The sequence below is a fragment of the Cnephaeus nilssonii genome (genome assembly GCF_951640355.1).
Source record: "Cnephaeus nilssonii genome assembly, chromosome: 2".
In the NCBI taxonomy this organism is placed as follows: Eukaryota; Metazoa; Chordata; class Mammalia; order Chiroptera; family Vespertilionidae; genus Cnephaeus; species Cnephaeus nilssonii.
The window spans coordinates 35,643,840-35,665,354 of record NC_137073.1 but is presented as its reverse complement, the minus strand read 5'-3'; the positions used below and the strand labels follow the sequence as shown (position 1 = coordinate 35,665,354).

The window sequence follows — 21,515 nt, the reverse complement described above, 5'->3', positions numbered from 1 at the left end:
TCCAATTTTTTTATTAAGGTATTATATGTGTACATATCTTACCATTGCCCTCCCCACACCCCCCTCCCATATATGCCCCCACCCCCCAGAGTTTTGCATCCATTGGTTATGCTTATATGCATGCATACAAGTCCTTTGATTGATCTCTTATCTCCCCCACCTCTCCCTAACCTTCCCCTTGTAATTTGACAGTCTGTTTGATGCTTTACTGTCTCTGTAACTATCTTTTTGTTCAAGATTATAATGTTCTTTATTATCCATAAATGAGTGAGATCATGTGGTATTTTTCTTTCATTGACTGACTTATTTCACTTAACATAATGTTCTCCAATTCCTCCCAGGTTGCTGCAAATGATGAGAATTCCTTCTTTTTTATGGCAGCATAGTATTCCATTGTGTAGATGTACCACAGTTTTCTGATCCAGTCATCTGCTGATGGGCACCTAGGCTGTTTCCAAATCTTAGCTATGGTGAATTGTGCTGCTATGAACATAGGGGTGCATATATCCTTTCTAATTGGTGTTTCTAGTTTCTTCGGATATATTCCCAGGAGTGGGATTACTGGGTCAAATGGGAGTTCCATTTTCAGTTTTTTGAGGAAACTCCATACTGTTCTCCACAGTGGCTGCACCAGTCTGCAATCCCACCAGCAGTGCACGAGGGTTCCTTTTTCTCCGCATCCTCGCCAACACTTGTCGTTTGTTGATTTGTTGATGATAGCCATTCTGACAGGTGTGAGATGGTACTGCATTGTTGTTTTGATTTGCATCTCTCGGATAATTAGTGACCTTGAGCATGTTTTCATGTGTCTCTTGGCCTTCCTTCTGTCTTCTTTTGAAAAGATTCTATTTAGGTCTGTTGCCCATTTTTTTATTGGATCATTTATCTTCCTTTTATTAAGTTGTATAAGCTGCCTGTAGATGTTGGAGATTAAACCTTTATCAGTGATGCCATTTGCAAATATGTTCTCCCATGCAGTGGGCCTTCTTGTTGTTTTGTTGATGGTTTCTTTTGCTGTGAAAAAGCTTTTTATTTTTATGTAGTCCCATTTGTTAATTTTCTCTTTAGCTTCCATTGCCCTAGGGGCAGTGTCAGTGAAGAATTTCTTTTGGCATATGTCTGAGATTTTGCTGCCTGTGGATTGCTCTAGTATTTTTATGGTTTCCCGTCTTATGTTTAAGTCCTGTATCCATTTTGAGTTTATTTTTGTGTATGGCGTAAGTTGGTGATCAAGCTTCATTTTTTTGCATGTATCTGTCCAATTTTCCCAACACCATTTATTGAAGAGACTGTCTTTATTCCATTGTATGTTCATGCCTCCTTTGTCAAATATTAATTGAGCATAGTGGTTTGGGTCAATATCTGGATTCTCTATTCTGTTCCATTGATCTATATGTCTGTTCTTGTGCCAGTACCAGGCTGTTTTGAGAACAGTGGCTTTGTAATACAGCTTGAAATCTGGTATTGAGATCCCTCCTATTTTATTCTTCTTTCTCAGGATTGCTGTGGCTATTCGGGGTCTTTTTTTATTCCAGATGAATTTTTGGAGAGTTCTTTCAAGGTCTGTGAAATATGCCGTTGGTATTTTAATGGGGAGTGCATTGAATCTATAGATTGCTTTGGGTAGTATGGACATTTTAATGATGTTGATTCTACCAATCCATGAACATGGTATGTTCTTCCATCTGTTTACGTCTTCCTCTATCTCTTTTTTCAGTGTCCTGTAGTTTTCCGTGCATAGGTCTTTTACCTCCTTAGTTAAGTTTATTCCTAGGTATCTTAATTTTTTTGGTGCGATGGTAAATGGGATTGCCTTTTTAGTCTCTCTGTCTGTAAGTTCACTATTGGTGTATAGAAAGGCCATAGATTTCTTGGCGTTAATTTTGTATCCTGCTACATTGCCGAATTCATTTATTAAGTCTATTAGTTTTTTGACGGAGTCTTTCGGATTTTTTATGTACAATATCATGTCGTCTGCAAATAAAGACAGCTTTACTTGTTCTTTTCCAATTTGGATGCCTTTTATTTCTTCTTCTTGTCTAATTGCAATGGCTAATACTTCCAGTACTATGTCAAACAGGAGTGGTGAGAGTGGGCATCCCTGTCTTGTTCCTGTTCTTAGGGGAAATGTTTTTAGTTTTTGTCCATTGAGTATGATGTTTGCTGTGGGTTTATCATATATAGCTTTTATTATGTTGAGGTATGAGCCATCTATTCCCACCTTGTTGAGAGTTTTTATCAAGAAAGGGTGTTGGATTTTGTCAAATGCTTTTTCTGCATCAATTGATATGACTATGTGATTTTTATCTTTCAATTTGTTTATGTGATGTATCACGTTTATTGATTTGCGGATATTGTACCATCCTTGCATTCCTGGGATAAATCCTACTTGGTCATGGTGTATGATCTTTCTGATGTACTGCTGGAGCCGATTTGCTAGAATTTTGTTGAGAATTTTGGCATCTATGTTCATGAGGGATATTGGTCTGTAATTCTCTTTCATTGTGTTGTCTTTATCTGGTTTTGGTATTAGGGTGATGCTGGCTTCATAGAAGGAGCTTGGAAGTGTTCCTTCCACTTGAATTTTTTGGAATAGTCTGAGGAGGATAGGCTTTAGTTCTTCCTTGAATGTTTGGTAAAACTCTCCTGTGAAGCCATCAGGCCCCGGGCTTTTGTTTGCCGGAAGCTTTTTGATGACTGCTTCAATTTCGTCCATAGTTATTGGCCTATTGAGCTGTTTAGATTCTTCTTGATTGATTTTTGGAAGGTTATATTTTTCTAGGAATATGTCCATTTCCTCCAGATTGTCCAGTTTGTTGGAATAGAGTTGTTCGTAGTATTTTGTAACAATCCTTTGTATCTCAGAGGGGTCTGTTGTTATTTCACCTCTTTCATTTCTGATTTTGTTTATTTGGGTCCTCTCTCTTTGCTTCTTGGTGAGCCTGGCTAGAGGTCCATCAATCTTGTTTATCCTTTCAAAGAACCAGCTCTTGGTTTTGTTGATCTTATGTATTGTTTCTTTGGTCTCTATGTCATTTATCTCCGCTCTGATCTTTGTTATTTCCTTCCTTCTGGTTACACTGGGCTTTTCTTGCTGCTCTTTTTCTAGCTCTTTGAGTTGTAGGGTTAAGTAATTTATTACCATTGTTTCTTGTTTTTTGCAATAGGCCTGTAGAGCTATGAACTTCCCTCTCAAGACTGCTTTCGCTGTGTCCCATAGATTTTGGATTGTTGTGTTTTCATTGTCATTTGTTGCCATGATGTTTTTTATTTCTTCCTTGATCTCTCTGGTGACCCAGTCCTTGTTTAATAGCATGCTGTTTAGTCTCCATGTGTTTGATTTCTTTGGATTGTATTTATTGTAGTTGATTTCCAGTTTTATGCCACTGTGATCTGAGAAGATGCTTGATATAATTTCTATCTTCTTGAATTTGAAGAGACTTTTCCTGTGACCCAGCATATGGTCTATCTTTGAAAATGACCCATGTGCACTTGAGAAGAATGTATATTCTGTGGCTTTGGGGTGAAATGTTCTGAAGATGTCAATTAATTCCATCTGGTCTAGTGAGTCATTTAGGATTGCTGTTTCTTTGCTGATTTTTTGTTTAGAGGATTTGTCCAGTGGTGATAGTGGGGTATTAAAGTCTCCTACTATGATTGTGTTACTATTAATCTCTCCCTTGATATCCTCCAGGAGTTTTTTTATGTATTTGGGTGCTCCTATATTGGGAGCATATATGTTTACCAGAATTATTTCTTCTTGTTGGATTTCTCCCTTTAGTATTATGAAGTGGCCTTCCTTATCTCTTGTTATGGCATTTACTTTGAGGTCTATTTTGTCAGATATAAGTATTGCTACCCCAGCTTTTTTTTCATTTCCATTTGCCTGAAAGATATTTTTCCATCCCTTCACTTTCAATCTGTGTGAGTCTCTTGTTCTGAGGTGGGTCTCTTGTAGACAGCATATATATGGGTCGTGTTTTTTTATCCATTCAGCTACTCGATGTCTTTTGATTGGAGCATTTAGTCCGTTTACATTTAAAGTTATTACTGAAAGGTATTTGTTTGCAGTCATACCTATTTTTGTGTCTGTATTCCTTCTTACCTGTTTATTTCTTCTTTTTACAGTATTCCCTTTAGCAATTCTTGCATTGCTGGTTTGGTGGTGATAAACTCCCTGAGGCTTTTTTTGTCTGCAAAGCTCCTGATTTCCCCTTCAATTTTGATTGATAGTCTTGCTGGATATAGTATTCTTGGATTCAGTCCTTTGCTTTGCAACACTTTGTATACCTCCTTCCATTCACTTCTAGCTTGTTGTGTTTCTGATGAGTAATCATTTGACAATCTGATGGGTGTTCCTTTGTAGGTAACTCTCTGTCTCTCTCTTGCCGCCTTTAGGATTCTCTCTTTATCATTTATATTTGCCATTGAAATTATGACATGTCTTGGTGTGGGTCTTTTGGGGTTGATCCTGCTTGGGACTCTCTTTACTTGCGTAACTTTTATCTTTCCCATATCCGGGAAGTTTTCTGTCATTATTTCTTCAAATAGATTTTCTAATCCCTGCTGCTCTTCTTGTCCTTCTGGCAGCCCTATTATACGCATGTTACTTCGTTTCATGTTGTCCCGAAGCTCCCTTAGGCTTTCCTCCTGCTTTTTAATTTTTTTCTCCAATTGCTGTTCAGCTTGAGCTTGTTTCTGTACCTGATCTTCTAACTCACTAATTCGGTCCTCTGCTTCTTGTAGTCTACTGTTGAAACTTTCCATGGTGTTTTTGATTGTAGCTATATCACTTTTCATTTCTTCCTGATTCTTGCATAAGTTGTTGATTTTCTCATCCATCCGATGTATAAATTCCATGACCATTACTCTGAACTCCTTTTCGGTCATGTTGCAAGCTTCATTTTCACTAATTTCCTTTCTTGGCGACTCCACATTTTCTTTCCTCTGTGAGTTATTTCGTTTCCCCATTCTGGCTATTACCAGAAAGCTCAAGCTTCTGTTTGCGTGGACCTGGGCCGTGTGCTGTGGGGACTTCGCTCCACCCTAGTTTCACTGAAGTGCTCTGACACTAGGACGTGTGGCTGTCTTTGGTTGGTGGGAACCAGACTTGCCCAGGATCAGTGTCCCCAGTGTTCTGTGTGGTCTCGTGTGCACATTTAGAATCAGGGGCCCTGTCTGCACCACACTGTTGGTATGTGCCGAGAATGAGATCCTTAGCATGTGCCAGGAGTCAGAGTTTCCCTGTGTCTGCACCAAGACTCGAGTGTCAAAGTCTCTGTTGCCTTGTGCGGTTTCTCGTTGAGAATCAGGGTCCCTGTGTGTGCACGCACCAACAATTGGGGTCACTGGCTCTTAGTGTGAATGTGCTGTGAGTCAGGGATCCCAGGCAGCTGTGTCCAGCGTGCCAAATTCCCTGAAGTGGAGCTGTGTCCTGTGTGTGCTCTCTCTACTGAGCCAAACCGGCTAGAGCGCACATTCTTAAAAACCTGAAGGTGAGCTGGCTCAGTGCACTCTCCCAAAGTCCCAGAAGGGGAGCGGAGTCCGTCCTGCGCACCAAATTCCCCAAAGGGAAGCCCCTCTGTGCACGCTCTTAAGAATCTCCGAAGGGGGAGCAGCCAAATTCCCCCAAATTCCCCGAAGGGGAGCCCTCTGTGTGCACTGACAGATTTCCCCGACGGGGAGCTGCTTCTGTCCCGTGCGCGAGCGCGCGCCAAATTCTGTTTCTCTATGTCTTGATGCTTCTTTCACTAGGCCACTCTTCTGTACAACACAGTTTATCTCTCTGCCTGGATACCTTCAATCCCCAGTAAGGTGTGCACACATCCTGTTTCCTCCCTTTTATACTCTGCAAGTCCCTGTCCCATTGCATTTTATATATTATAATTTCCTTAACTTTGTATCTTTCATTTGCACCTTTACATATTTCAGAGAGGTTTTTCTCATTGCTTTTGCACATGCTTAAGTGCAAAGTTTTGTTTTGTTTTGTTTTTTGCAGGAGGGTGTTGTCAATAATATTCACATGTGGCTTTGGCCACTGTCTCTCTGCCACCATTCACTTTTATTTTGTTTTATCTTATCCTCTGAGCATCCACCATAGAAGCAAAAGAGGGTTCACTTTTACCAGCTCTGAATTCTACCTCCATGTCATTGAATGTTCATCCTTATGCCTTCTTCTCTTCTCTCTGACTCTCAAGATTTCATTCAGCTCTCTTCACTCTGGTTAGAATGAGACACGCCATATCTACTGTTATAATACGATATACCATTATACCTGTCAGTATTATTATCAGATTGAAGAAGAATATTTGGCATGCATTAAAGAAAGTACAGCAGGTCCTCGAATAATGTTGTTTCATTCAATGTTGTTTTATTATAATGAGATGCCATAGTAATTAACTCTTGTTTATATCAATCAACTTATGGTAAAATTGGTTTCATTATACATTATTTCACTTCGCAGAACCTATTAAAGATGTTAAGTGAGGACTTACTGTGTACCAGTTAAAATACTTGAAAGCTTTACTGATTTAAATTAACTATAGATACGATCACAGACATATGACCTATGTCTGTCCAGGGTACTGCCAGTCTGTCTTGAATTGATAGAAATGAAAGGTGGTTTTTTTCAGCTTTTGGCTACTGCATTTTCTCAGGGCTTTGTAAATTCTTCCTCTGTTGTGTTCTGCTTTGCCTGACCTTCCTATTATATGGCTTTGTTCTCTGGTTTCTCTCCAATGTGTCTTTGTCTTAGTGAGTTCACTCTGGTTCTCAGGGGATGGGCTGAGCATCTTCAGAAAGGCGATCTGGACCTTGTGGTCCCAGGAAGCCCCACAGGTGTTTCACAGTGAATGCCAGGTGAATGCATGACTGCTGAGCCCAAAGCTAATTTTGGTCATCTCCCTGATGGCAGATGGTCTCCTCCTGTCCCCTGGAGGTTGGCTTTCTTTTTAGACTATTGGGCATTAGGTGAACACACCCCAGCAGCTGCTTTTGCTGTTATGCACAAGCCTAAGTTTAAGCACTTAGATCAGGTCTGAACATTCTTCAGTAGAGAGAGAGAGAGAGAGAGAGAGAGAGAGAGAGAGAGAGAGAGACTGTCTTGGACCAAAGGCTGTAAACAGAAACTGTGTGATGTGACTGTCATGGGTGTGGCCCCTGCTCTCTGACTCTGGTGGGGGTAGATCAGGAGGCAAAGGTAGGGCAGTCCTTTGTAGAGTATGTGCACGCCTCCCCAGAGTAACCATATCTCAAATACTGGTCTTCATAGGCACAGATCTTTTCAAGAAAAGCCAAAGAGAACCGAGCTTTTAGATATTCCAGGTTGGTTGGTATAGATATTTGAGCATTGTCTATAACCACTTCCCATGTATTTAAGCTAAGTCTACACTCCTCCCTCAAACTCCATGTCCAAGCAAATAAAAATGAGTCATAAACACTCACAATGGCAAAAATTTCCAGGACAAGCTCTTCTGAAGCAGGCATTGAAGGGGCAACGACATGCTTATTCCCAAGCTTGGTGGATTCCAGATTGGTCAAGTCCCCCTAGGTTCTTCCAGTCTCTGTGTCCCTTTTTCTCATCCTCAGTCTTGACTGCGTTGCCCCCATTTCTTGCAATACCAGGTTTTTCATTCCTTGATTTTTAGGACTAAAGTAAAGTATGCTGGAAATAGGACTCCACAGCCAGGTCAACTCTGCTTCCAGGTGGAACCTTAGCCTCTCTCCACCTCACTTCTCCATTTGTAAAGTGGAGATGCTACTGTCCTGTCCATCCGGGGGTTCATGAAAATATCAGATTAGATCATGTCTGTGAAAATATGTTGAAAGCTATAAAGTACTAAGCAAATATGTGTGGTTAAGGTGGGCCTTGTTCCTTTCAGTCACCTGCGACAACGGAGGGAAATGGAACGGAGAGGTCTGTGAATGCCTTCCTGGCTTTGGAGGAGATCAGTGCCAGCACAAGGTCCCAGTCTGCAAGAATGGAGGTTCCTGGGATGGGGCCAAGTGTGTGTGCACCAGCCTCCACCAGGGGCCGAGGTGTGAGGATCTGGTCACGAGCATTGAGATAAGTGAGTAAAACTGCGGAGCCCTTTCTTCCTAAACCCTGGGCCCCACCTCCATGCTGGGCACCCATTTCTGTTTCTCCTTGGCTAGAAATATGGCCTCTCTCTGGGGCAACCATTTTATCCAGTGGTAAGAAAGTAAAAATATTTAATAAATAAATAGATAAAAAAGGTATCTTTTGGAACAAAATAAAAATTTGGTACAGAATTTTACCAAAGAATATACTTAAAATAAGTGAGTATATGATGGAGCAGAATACAAGAAGTGTATAGAATTCTCTAATCCTATATAATAAAAGGCTAATATGCAAATTGTCTCCTCGGGAGTTCGACCTACAGGGAGTTCGACTGCTCACTATGACATGTGCTGACCACCAGAGGGCAGAATGGAATGAAGGAAGGCCCTGGCCAGCAGTGGGCCACCGGGGGAAGGAAGGCCCCGATCGGCCCTGATCTCTGGCCAGGTCTAAGGACTCTACCTGTGCACAAATTTTGTGCACTGGGCCTCTAGTCCTATATAATAAAGAACTAATATGATAATTAGACCGAACAGCAGAACGACCATCTGGATGACCTTCTGGATGAAGCCGGGACTGCGAGGGTCTGCAAGTGCCGAGCCCCTTGCACGAATTTCATGCATCAGGCATCTAGTAGAATATAAGACCCAAGGTCTCCTGGTCTTCATTCAAAAGCCATGAGGATTACAGTGAACCCCCTCTCCCCAGGGGTACTCTGGTGATAAATGAGTGGGGTTTGAGGGTGGGAACCCAAGTTACTCTTTCACCTTAGAGGTATGGGTCTCCTTGGTAGGGAATTCAGTGGGTGCTGCCCTCAGTAAGTGATGCTGTTGTCTGACCCCCTCAGAGCCTCCAGAGACTGTCTCTGCCCAGGTGGAACTGAGTGTGACAGTGACCAATAAGGAATTCACCAAAGAGCTACAAAACCGGTCTTCTAAAGAGTTCCAGGAGTTCAATAAGACATTCTCCAAAGAGGTGGGCCTGGGAGAGCAAGTCCCCGTTGCCACTCAGATCTCCCCAGGGAGGAATCTCTAAGTGTTAAAAAAGTAGATGAAGGCCATGCTAGAGGTGTGTGAGTTTCTAAGCTCACCATTTCCTCAGGGCTTGCCAGGGAGGGAGGAGAAAGAAGCATGATTCCACCAGGAGCCCAGGGGTGGGGCTGGTCTCTGGCAAGAGACCACTTTGTCTGGGCAGTGTGCCTCTGTCAGCTGGGGCTGGGGATGGGGAATGGGAGATGCTGCATGTCTTTCCTCTGCCCTCCTGAGATCCTACAGAAAGATTTAGAAGGCCCCCAGGGAGGGCCTCTGGGATAACACAGTGGCCTCCTTCTCTTTCAGATGGACATAGTTTATTCCGAAATCCCTGCATATGCAGGAGTTAACATCACAGGATTGAGGTAAGTATCTGGAGTTCCTAGGAAGAAAGTCTATGGGCTGGAAGCTATAGTCATAATTATAAAGACAACTAGTAGCCCTGCCCACGAATCTGTGCGCCAGTAGCTCTCTGCGGGGCCTGGCTGATCCACACCCGCTGCCCAGAGGCTCATCCACGGCTGGGCATGGAACACTTGCCTCATCACCTGGGCAACAACGCAAGTGTTCCCCTTCCCCCACCCTGCCCCCCGCCACTCTGTGCCTGCTGCCTAGAGGACCATCCTCAGCCGGGCACAAAACGCTTGCCTCGTTGCCATGGCGACAAAGCAAGCATTCTACCAGGCTGCTCACACTGCCTGCTCTCAGTGGCTGCCCCCCTGGGACTGGGGGACTCCGGCAGGGCTGAGAGGACTGGGCACCACCATATTGTGGCTATCGGTGCCACTATATTTGTGATGGAGTGATGGTTAATTTGCATATTACCCTTTTATTAGATAGGTTTGTAACTATGCCCCCAATATTAGTCTGCTAGGGCTGTCATAACACAATATCCCACACTGGGTGGCTTAAACAACAGATATTTAATTCTTATGGTTCTGGAGGCTGGAAGTCCAAGATCAAGGTGTCAGCAGGCTTGGTTTCTTCTGAGGCCTCTCTCCTTGTGTTGCAGACAGTTGCCTTCTTGCTGTATCCTCACAAGACCTTTCCCCTGTTCATGTGGGTCTCTGGTGTCTCTTCCTGTAACCAAATTTTCTCTTTTTAACCCTTTGCACTCGCTTGCTTTTTTCTCGATTTCTTTATTCTACTCGGGATTTAATTTTTTAAATACCCCAGATTTTACAAAGCGCGGCAGTAGAATAAAAAACTGGAGTTTCTTTTCATACAAACTTATTTATTTGGATTTTTCTTATATTTTAAATACATACGAGCTGCTACCGATGCTAACCGTGTCGAGTCACACTCGACATCCGAGTGCAAAAGGTTAAAAAAATGTTTTTATTTATTTTAGAGAGAGGGGGGGAAAAGGCAATGTCGAGAGAAAAACAAACATCGATTGGATGCCTCCTCCTACATGCCCCCTATTGGGGATCAAGTCTGCAACCTGGGCATGTGCCCTGACCCGGAAATCAAACCTGCAACCTCTTGGTGCATGGACAATGCTCAACCAACTGAGCCACACTGACAAGGGGAAATTCCCCCTCCTTTAAGGACACTGGTCATATTGGATTTGGGCCTACCCTAACAACCTTATTTTAACTTAATCATTTCTGTAAAGGCTCTATCCCCAAATACAGACACATTGTGAGGTACTAGGGTATTAGGGCTTCAACATATGGATTTGGGGGAAACACAATTCAGCCCATAAAACTCTTTAATAATTATAGTTTCACATACATTTTCCAACTGAAAGCTCATAACCACCTTGTGAATGAGGTCAGTTAGGCTGTTCCCATTGTGCAGATGAGAAACTGAGGCTTTGAGAGATGCAGTGAGCTGCTTGAGGGATCATTTATAGAGTGGTAGTGCCAAGACACCAACACACCAGAACACCTGAAGCTACAACTTGTGTGATGAACACCTCATTAGTCTTCATTGATGAAGCCAAATAACTTAGCTTGTAAAGGGAAACACCCAGGAAAAAAGGTGTCCAAGTCTACAGTTGTCCTGTATTCCCTTCCACTCACCTTGGATAGGATTTCACTCCCCCCCCCCCCCACACACACACAGAGAATTATTACCCTGTTATTGGCCCCAACTTTATGAAATCCTTTGGAACACAAGGGAGATATCCTTTCTCATGGTTTACAGAGTCACCATTGATAATTTTCAAAGGGAACTTAAAACCAAAAGAAAAAAATTGTACAAAAAGCACAGAAAAATACTGTGTTTACCAGCCTTCATTTTTCTTCCTCCCTCAATTCTGTCTGACATGAAACCTTCTCTCTCACACAAGAGAGGCCATCCCAGGTAGGACCAGGTGGGGTTCCCAAGCCCCCTTCCAGGCTGCATGTACAGCAGGTACCTGGGCCAACCTCAGGGTAGGGCATGTCTGCTCTTCAGCAGCTCAGTTACCCTGGAAGATAATAGCACTTTTTTCCTTCTGCCCCTAAAACTCTCCAGGACTGGCATGTGTTGATCCTGTAGAGCTCTCGCTTTTGCTCCTGGGATGGGGGTGACAGTGGGGGCTCTGTAGTGCCAATCGTCATCCATGTACTTCATCTGTTCCTCAGTCTCTCAGGCAAGAAAGGGAGGATGGGCTCTGTGGACCAGGCACTGAGCCAGTGCCTTTATGGTCCTGCCTAAAGGCATCACAGGTTTTCATGTATCCCACCTCCTTAGACAGAGGAAGGCTATGAGGGCCATGGGGAAGCATACAACAGGAAAGTGATTCTTGCTGAGAGTGGGGCACTGGGAGCGATGGAAAAGGAAAGGAACCAAAGGGAAGCTATGAGCATGTCTGGGATCCTGGCTTCTTCTAAATCTTGAACAGGAAGTAGGAAGAGACTTTTGACTAGGACTTTAAACTTGTAGGTATCAGGGACTCCTTTTAGAATTGACAAATATTTGTGGGAGTAGAAAAATGGACATATGCGCTTTGAAATTTTTGCATACAGTCTTAAGAGGCTCACAGACCTCCTGCAGTCAGCCTACCACCTAGAAATTAATAAATCCCGTAGGAGTCTCTGGTGCAACCTTCTCCTCTGTGGCCGATGACCCCTTAGGGATGCCTTGCCAGCAGCTGCCAGTCTCCTGCTTAAGCTGCCAGTCTCCTGCTTAAGTAACACCTTAAGGATAATCTCTTCCATGGTGCCATCCCTCTGTTCATCTTCATCCCTGAGCCCTCCCTGAGTCTTCCACCTTTGTAGACAGTCCTCTTAGGCACAGGTGATAGGGGTCCTATAGTGACATGCCTAGCACAGTGCCTGGAATGGAGCCTTCACCCAGTAGACATTGGGTCTTCATTTTCAACCATCCTCTCCCAGCTCTGCCTTCCCATGGAGGCAGAGAGGGCAAAGCTCACCTGGGGAAGGGATTGGAGAGATGAGCACCCATTAGCACCCAGGGGGATGACCAAGGATATCTTTCTCTCTCTCCTCAGTTCTGGCAGTGTGGTGGTGCAGCATGATGTCATTCTGCAGGCCAAGTCCAACTCAGAATACCAGGAAGAGTTTAAGAAGTTCACCGAAGAGATAGAGAAAACAATTAGGAATATAACTCAACAACAAATAATGAGGAATGATTCCTGCGCAAGTAAATTCCTAGGCTTCTGGGGAGGGGCATGAGGAGGCCTTCAAAGAATCTTTAAGTTTTGAGATGCCTGGGTTGGGGGAGGGGAAAGAGGCAGATGAGGGAAGCAAGAGGACACTGAGAGAACAGGAATCAGTCCCAAAGCTTGTCACTTGGACTGGCAGATGCCAAGGGAGGCTCTGAAGGGAGACCTGCAGAGGCAGGTGTGCTACATCCCGAGTCTGCAGGGAAATGAGGATGAGCCTAGCTTATTACCCAATGTTGATGTTTCTCAATGCAACGAGCATTTTGGGAATCTTGGCCAAGGATGGAATGGGAGAAGAAAGACACTTGGAGAGTCATGGTTCTGGAGAGTTGGATGTGAGGCTAGTATTCCCTCTTTGCAGAACTGATTTCCACCTCCCCCATCACAGCCCCATGCCCTCCCCCCACACACACACCTGAGCCACTCTAAACAAGCTCATCAGGGACTTTGTGTCTCCTTCACAGCCGCTCTGTGCTTCAATAAAACTGCCACAGAGGTGAAAAACCTTTCCATACAATACAGCCCTGAAGGTAGGTGACCCAGGGGCTTTGGGGAGGGGGGGGGGGGCGGGAGACGGGCAGCACTCCCAGACTCTTGATCATGTCCCCTTCATGCCCCCTCAGAGGACTGCCGGAAAAGGGCTGGGAAAGACTTGGCTGAATACTTCTTTGTGGAGTACAAGGACCAGCAACCAAAGTGCGTCAGCCGCTGCGTGCCTGGTTTCAATGCCTCCTTGAACTGCAACGCTGGGACGTGCAAGTTGGAGCGCAGTGGCCCGAAATGCTAGTGAGAGTCCCACTATCTCACCTCAGGCCTGCTTCTCTTCCCCCCATCCCCCAACACCCACCTCACTCCTCAATTTGACCTGGAGGCCAAGGTTATGGAGTGAGTCCTGGACTTTCCTAAATCCAGCCAACCACAAAGGACATTCATGGGGAGCCCCAAGGCCAGGTCCAGAATGAGCTGGGAGTGGTTCGGTTCCCTGGGTGTGTGTCCAGTGAGGCTGAGGACAGTGTCGAGCTCTGAGGAAGCAGAAGGAAGGCCCCAACCTTGAGAAGCTCCCAGTCAGATGGGAGGACAGGGCCTGGCTTCCAGGGAGAGTTCAACAGCCCCTGCTGGTGACATGGATATAGAAGTCACACCTACATGGGAAGGGTGGAAAGCCTGTGAATGCTAAGGGAGGAGGAACGCAAAGAAAAACATTGCCTACTGAAACTAACCCAAAGGGAGAGCAGCTGGAGCACCAGGTATGGCTGAAGGAGTCACACATATGCAAAGGCCTGAGTAGTTATTCTGGGAAGGCTTCCTGGCAGAGGAGTTTACAGGTTGTCGCAGGGAGGAAAGGAACAGGGCTTAGAAAGGGCATCTCCAGGGAAGAGGAGTTGCTTCAGAGGTGTTCTGGGTCTGGCCTGGGGGATTGTTCTTCCCCATAGAGAGGGAGGCCGAAAACGAAGCTGATTAATGTGTTGATGAAAGAGTTTCTGTTGGGTCCTCAAGTTCCTGGGTATAGCCCAGGGAAGCCCGAGTTGGGCCAACTGTTGTAGGTCTTGGGTTGCAAAACCTGAAGGCCTAGAGCTGGGTATTAGGCCTATTTAAGGCCCACCCATAGAAGCTGGACTTTGCCTCGGTTCATCCCCTCAGGGCGCCTTGCTCTGCACCCCAAAAATCTCTTCTTCACCTTCTCATTAAGCACCCACGGGGTCAGGGCCAGTTCTGAGACTGGGGGACTGCAGGCATTGGTTGGCCCTGACTCTGAATGACTCCCTCTTCCCACCTGCACCTTTTCTCCATCTCAGCTGCCTGAACACAGACACTGCTTGGTACAGTGGGGAAACCTGTGAGATTAGCACCAAGAAGAACCTGGTGTACGGGCTCCTGGGGGCAGTGGGCGCAGTGGTGCTGGTGGTCCTCGTCATCCTCCTGGTGTTCATGTTCCGCTCCAAGAGAGAAGTGAAAAAGTAAGCCACTGCCGCTGCCTCTTCTCTTTGCCTGCAGCTCCTCCTCCTTTTCTGATTCCCCTGCCTTTAATCATTTTATCCTTGAGGTGAACAGAACCAGTCCTCCCCATTCTCTACTCAAAATGGGATCTCTCTGGTGTTTCTATCAACAGACAAAAGTCCAAAGTGACTCAGTTGTACAACTGGCATGAGGAGGATGGTGGACCAGCCCCTGGGACCTTCCAAAACATTGGCTTTGACATCTATGAAGGTATTAGACATTCTCAGTGCGCTAAAAATATCTCCAAGTTTGGAGACACACAACTGAGGCATGTGGGAGGGGCTTGAAGGAGCAACAGGGAAAAGCATTTTCATCTCCAAAACATTTGGTTCCACATCTGCAACCCTATTTCTACCACTGGCTCCTGCAAGGCCCTGGATGGGGCACAAGTATGGGCACAGCATCATTAAACCATGGGGAGGGGTGTCTCAGGTTATTTGATGGTCATAGATTTCTCTAGAACACAAAACTGTGCATAGGTGAATACAGATAAGCACCTAGGAGTGGGTAACCTCACGAATAGGTGGCTTATAGCTCAGTAAAGTGATTAATGATAGGTTTTGTTAGGTTAAATGTACATGTTTAAATGTCTAGAAATTGAGTCTTTAAAAGAAAAATGGAATGAGAATGTTTCTAAAAATTGCCTTTAAATTCTAAAGAAGGGGAAAATTGGAATGAGGAAAACATTTTAGTCTCTCCACAAAAAGACAAGAAAGGTGAAACAAAAAAAGGGAAAGAGTATGACAAATAGCACAAAATAAGATAGAAAATAATCCAACCATATCAATAACTATAATAAGTATAAATTGGTTAAACACACCAATTAAAAGAGTAGATTCTTAAAAATCTATTCACTGTGGGTGAAAGGCACATGTAAAATACAAGCACAGAGTCAGGATGAAAACAGGAGTATGGAGAAAGACAAAAGAGACTAATACCAAAATAGCTGTTGTTCTATATAAAGCTATTTCATTGTGGGCAAATAAACCCTAAGGCAAAAAGAATTACTAGGGATAAAAAATGATCAATATCTACTGGGAAATTGTTTAGTTTTTTAAGAAAATATGACAAGTCTAAATTGTGAGTCCTATTAATACAGCTTTAAAATATATAAAGCAAATATTGACAAAACTACAAGTAAAAATTGATTAATTCACCAACACGGTGAGATTTTTTTAAATTTTTCTCTTAGTAATTGATTGATCAAGCAGGCAAAAATATCAATCAAGAATATGTAAGTTTCATACAAAATAAATAACAGCCTTATTATAATTTTTATAGACAGACTACATTCAACAACTGGAGAGTATACATTCATTACACGACTATATGGAAAACTTGTAAGAATCACCACACACAAAGCCAGAAAAAATTCTCAATAATTGTTTTCCTTTCCTTTCCTTTTTTTTTTTTTTAAATATACTTTCATTGATTTCAAAGAGGAAGGGAGGGGGGAAAGAGAGAGAGAGAGAGAGAGAGAGAGAGAGAGAGAGAGAGAGAGAGAGAGAGAGAGAAACATCAATGATGAGAGAGAATCATTGATGGACTGCTTTCTGCACACCCCTTACTAGGGATCGAGCCCACCACCAGGGCATATGCCCTTGACCGGAATCGAACCCAGGACACTTCAGTCCGCAGGCCAACGCTCTAGCCAGTGAGCCAAACCGGCTAGGGCTCAATAATTGTTTTAAAGTTATTTAAATCAGACTGTAGTATATGACTACAATGCAAGTGAATTAGAAATCAATAACAAAAAATATTTCTGGAAAACAAAAACACAAATCCTATATCTTTGGAAATGTCCTTAAAGTTTCTAAATAATTAATAGGCCAAAATGTAAAGACCAAACTCACTGTGCACATAGATACAAAGATGCCAAACAAAAAATTAGCACACCAAATTCATCAGGTATGAAAACAAAACTACTTGAGTTTATTCTAGAAAACAGAGTTAGCTGAAGATTAGAAAAACTGTTTATAAATTCACTACATTACCAGAATAAGAAGAAACCTATCATCACCTCAATGGATGCAAAATAAAGAATTTAATACATGTCTGCTCATCAGAAAAAGTCATCCAATTAGAAACAGAATTTCCACTTTCTGGTAAAGGCATCCACACAAACACACAAAAATTATTCTCAATGATAAAACATTAAAAGTCATTCCATTTATCTAGGGGTTGGCAAACTTTTTTTTTTTTTTTTTAGTCCTCACCCAAGGATATTTTTTCCATTGATTTTTTTTTTAGAGAGAGTGGAGAAGAGGGAGGAGGGAAGAGAGAGACACACACACACATTGATTCATTGCTTCCCACATGCACCCCCACTGGGGCTAGGGGTCCAGCCTGCAATGGAGGCACTCCCCTTGACCGGAAATAAAAGCATCAACCCTTGGGTCCACAGGCTGACGCTCTAACCAGTTAGCAAACCAACCAGGACAGCAAACATTTTTATAAAGGGTATATTTGGGGCCTGTGGGCTATACGATCTCTGTCACAGCTACTCAACTCTGTGGATGTAACATGCAAACAGACATAGACAATATATAAGTGAATGGGTGTGGTTTTGTTCTATTAACATTTTTTTCACCACTTAAATTTTAAAAAAATTCTTAGCTGTGGGTCATATAAAAATAAGTAGCAAGCTGAATTTGGCTCACATGTGGTAGTTTGTCAACTTCTATACTGAACCAGGAGCAAGTCACAGATGTCTTCTCTCACCAATTCTATTAATTATTGTCCTGGGTGTCCTGAACAGAATACTAAAAAAAAATAAAATTAAAAAAAATTAAACTATTTAAAGATTGGAAAGAAAAATATAAATCTGTCATTTGCTGATGTGATTGTCTTATGTAAAACCCAAAAGAATGTTAAATCACTAAAATTAACAGAATTTAGCTAAGTTGTCAGATATAAGATCAATTTTTATAAAGTGAATTGCATTTCTATGCATCAGCAACAAACAGATGATCTATATAATAAAAACACAATGGCCCTAAGGCCATAACGACCAAAGACTGGTCACCAGGAGGTGCACTGATGGGTCCCGGTGGTGGGTGGGCGGGGCCGTGTGGCGAAGAGGGCAGGGGGGAGTATGGGCGCCAGGCAGGCGGGGAGGGAGCGCAACACCGGACCCCAGGTGACAAGTGGAGGTGCTCCCACAGCGGTAAGGGTGAGGCGCGTGTGGGGGAAGGGCCCGAGCTGGGAGAGGAATTGAGGCAGAAAGTAAAAGCTGTTACTAAGGAAAGAGCCAAACGGTTTGGAGCAGCCAAGGGATCAGACACTCAACACTGGGGAGAGAGGAGTGGGGACCAGCCAGGTACAAAGGAGCTTGTGAGGCCCGAGGTGCCAGCAGCGGGGTCTGGGGTCCTACCCTCCTCTACCCCAACCGCCACCCCGGGGTGCCAGCAGCGTCCACAGAGCGTGGGAGGCATCGCAGGGCAGCAGACATGGCCCTCATGGCAGGCTAGGCCTAGGGGACCCTACACGCTCACAATTTAATCGTGCTCTGGGCCTCTAGTGTAATATAAAAATACAGCACCTAGAACTTAACAAAGGATGTTTAAGACCAAGGAAAATGATAAAACTTGATTTTAAAACATGGTAGAAAACCTATTTTTTAAAAAGCCGCTGTTCATGAATTGGGGCAGTCAATATCCTAAAGCTATCAAACGGCACCCCAAGCCAAGCCAAATCTTGTTGGACTTCATGAACTTGAGAAGCTGCTTGCAAAGAAGCACTTATGGCTTTTCATTGTTGGATTTTTAAATGTGATTTTTTACATTTTTTAAAATATATTTTATTGATTTTTTACAGAGAGGAAGGAAGAGGGATAGAGAGTTAGAAACATCGATGAGAGAGAAGCATCGATCAGCTGCCTCCTGCACACCCCCTACCGGGGACGTGCCCGCAACCAAGGTACATGCCCTTGACCGGAATCGAACCTAGGACCCTTCAGTCCGCAGGCCGACGGTCTATTCACTGAGCCAAACCGGTTTCGGCAGATTTTTTACATTTTTTAAAAATCAATGTAGCTTCTCATGTTTGCAAATACTTTTCAGGGTCCTGCGAAGTGGGGACATGCCCCTCATCCGGCAGCGGGTGGGATTAAAGGGAGAGATGAGAGCTTGTCTTCCCAACCATGTGCTTACGTGGGGCTTTCTCCCTGTCTAGAACCACAGAACTCCCTCAACCTGGATTCCATCTATAGTAACTTCCAGCCCTCCCTGGACCACATAGATTCTAAAAAGAAGGTAAGAAGGGTCTGCATGAGAGGCTCACCTTCCCCCGCTCTGAGATCCCATCCCCCCTCCCCCCAACCCCCACAACCACCATCACCACCACACCATGGTAGGATCTTTGAGAAAGCAAAGTCATGTTTATAATTTGTTAGTCCAGGTGATCATCCAGGCCTGCCCTGCTGGAAAAGGGACATAACTTGGGATGGCAGCAGGTGGGGGAAGAGAGCCAAGCAGCAAGGTGAGGTCTGTCCTTTTAAGACCCTGAGGCTTCAGGCTCAGAGGTTTCCTTCTGCACTTTTATGCCCTAGATGACCAAATTACTTAGTTATTTTAATTTTCAAACACCATGAAAGTCAAAATAATAGTGTGGTAAATACCTATGTACTCATCTAAATCTATAATGTTTAACATGTTGCCATATATATTCACATCAATTTTTGCTGAACCATTTGGAAGTCAGTTGCAAACATTATTACACATTAGTACACACTCTCAGGTACTATTGGATAATGTTCTAGAATATCATCCAATATCCATTTTTCAAATTATCCCAAGAACATCTCTTATAACCAGTTTTTTCCAAATGTGAATACCACAAATTTCACTAACTGACTTCTGTTGTGTCTCTTTGGTCTTTTAACCAACTACTGGCTCCTACCTTTTTTAAATATACGAGGTGGTCAAAACTAGGTTTATAGTTGTTTGTATGGAAAATAATACAATTATGAATAAATAATAATGTAAGAATAAACTCTGTATTTTGCATACTCACAAATGTAAACCTACTTTTGTCAACCCCTGTATTGGTTTTTGTAAGAGTCCAAGATGGTTGTCTTAAGGAATGCTCCACATTCTGGATTTGTCTAATTATTTCCTTATGATGTAATTTAACGTGTCCCTCAATCCTTTGTATTTCCTATAAACTGGCAATTTGGTCAACAGGCTTGATTACACTCACCTTAACCATTTTTGTTAAGCATACATCATAGATAATGGTATTGCATCACCTCAAGAGGTACATAATGTCAGGTTGTCTCACTATAATTGAAGCCAAGATAGGTCACTTAGGTAAGGGGTGACAATTCCTTGATTGCCACTTTTATTTTGACTGGGTGGATATTTGAGGGCAGAAGAAATACCCTCAAAATATTCTCAATTCAGGGATGTGATTGGCTTCAGGCACTGGTTCTCTTCCCTAGAGACAACCTTGTTGCAGAGGTGAACTCCTTAGCTAGGACACTTTTAAACTGACCTAATTTGGGAGTAGGGGAGAGTGGAGGGAAACTGTTGGTTTGTGCTAGACTCCAATTAATAGAATAAGTTCTAAATTGAATGCTTCCCTTTTTCCAAGACTCTCATGCTCCCAAATTCCAGGTTTCTCATGGGCCCAACCTTCACCTGGTTCTCACTCTCTTTACAGATACAAATTAAGAGGCCTGAGGTGATGATGACATCATTCTAAGGCAAAAGAAATTTCACATGGAGCTGTGGGGTCTGGAAATGAGGAGATCTCCATTCAGCTAAGTTTCATGGAACATTTCTCCATTGAGAGCATCCCACAAGAACATGATAAGAAATAAGGAAGGCTCAATCAGCATGGCTCAGTGGTTGAGTGTTGACCTATGAACCAGGAGATCATGGTTTGATTCCCAGTCAGGGCACATGCCCGGGTTGCGGGCTCCATCTCCAGTTGGGGACGTGCAGGAGGCAGCTGACCAGTGATTCTCTCTCATCATTGATGTTTCTATCTCTCCCTTCCTCTTTGAAATAAATAAAAATATATTTTTACAAAAGAAAATAAATTAAGAAGAGGAGAAGAGAGACTACATTTCTGAGAATCAAATAGAAACACCATGGAATCCCAATGGACTTGTCATGACCTCAAGCGAGTTCCTTCGGCTCTTTCTGGGGAGGTTCTTCCTCCTCTATGTCCAGCTTCAGCACCAAGGACAGCATTCTCATCAACTGGTTTACAGTGGTGATCCTTCAAACTCTCCATTATATAAAATCATCTTGTAAACTTTATTGAATCACCTCTTCATGAAAAACATGTTTTTTTAATGTATAGCATTTTTAGTATATAAGATTGAGTGTTTTTAAAGTTCTTTTTATCTACAGAGCCTGGGTTTTTTTGTTAGTCAATATTATCATATCTACACTAATAAAAAAGAAAGATGCAAATTGACCATACCTTTGCGACACCCACCAGCCAATCAGGAGTGTGTATTCAAATTAACCCAACAAAGATGGCAGGTTAATTTGCATACGCAGGTGCCGAGTGGCGGGGGGAAGGGGGCGGAATGCTTGTGTTGTCGCCATGGCGATGACTCAGGTGTTCCAGACCGCCCCAGCCACTCAGGGCCTCTGGGCAGTGTGGGAAGGTGGGGCCGGAGTGGAAAGAGGCAGCTCCGGGGCCGGAGTGGAAAGGCGGTGCCAGCAGCCAGGGAAAGGAAGGCCCATTCCTGCATGAATTTTCATGCATCGGTCTTCTAGTCCTATCTAATAAAGAGGTAATATGCAAATTGACCATCACACCAACACACAAGATG

At 43.4% G+C, this 21,515-nt stretch overlaps 1 protein-coding gene across 1 annotated transcript in view; it reads left to right on the top strand.

The window, feature by feature from the left end:
• The window catches only part of LOC307093125 (uncharacterized protein), a 59,865-nt gene extending 38,748 nt beyond the window's left edge, over window positions 1-21,117 (top strand). The window contains exons 4-13 of the mRNA XM_079760893.1: window positions 7,881-8,069; window positions 8,928-9,055; window positions 9,418-9,476; window positions 12,554-12,705; window positions 13,192-13,257; window positions 13,351-13,513; window positions 14,524-14,685; window positions 14,838-14,935; window positions 18,899-18,978; window positions 20,387-21,117. Coding sequence (XP_079617019.1) covers window positions 7,881-8,069; window positions 8,928-9,055; window positions 9,418-9,476; window positions 12,554-12,705; window positions 13,192-13,257; window positions 13,351-13,513; window positions 14,524-14,685; window positions 14,838-14,935; window positions 18,899-18,978; window positions 20,387-20,428 — 1,139 coding nt within the window. The 3' untranslated portion in view covers window positions 20,429-21,117. The remainder of the gene's footprint in view (window positions 1-7,880; window positions 8,070-8,927; window positions 9,056-9,417; window positions 9,477-12,553; window positions 12,706-13,191; window positions 13,258-13,350; window positions 13,514-14,523; window positions 14,686-14,837; window positions 14,936-18,898; window positions 18,979-20,386) is intronic.
• The last annotated feature ends 398 nt before the right edge of the window (window positions 21,118-21,515 follow it).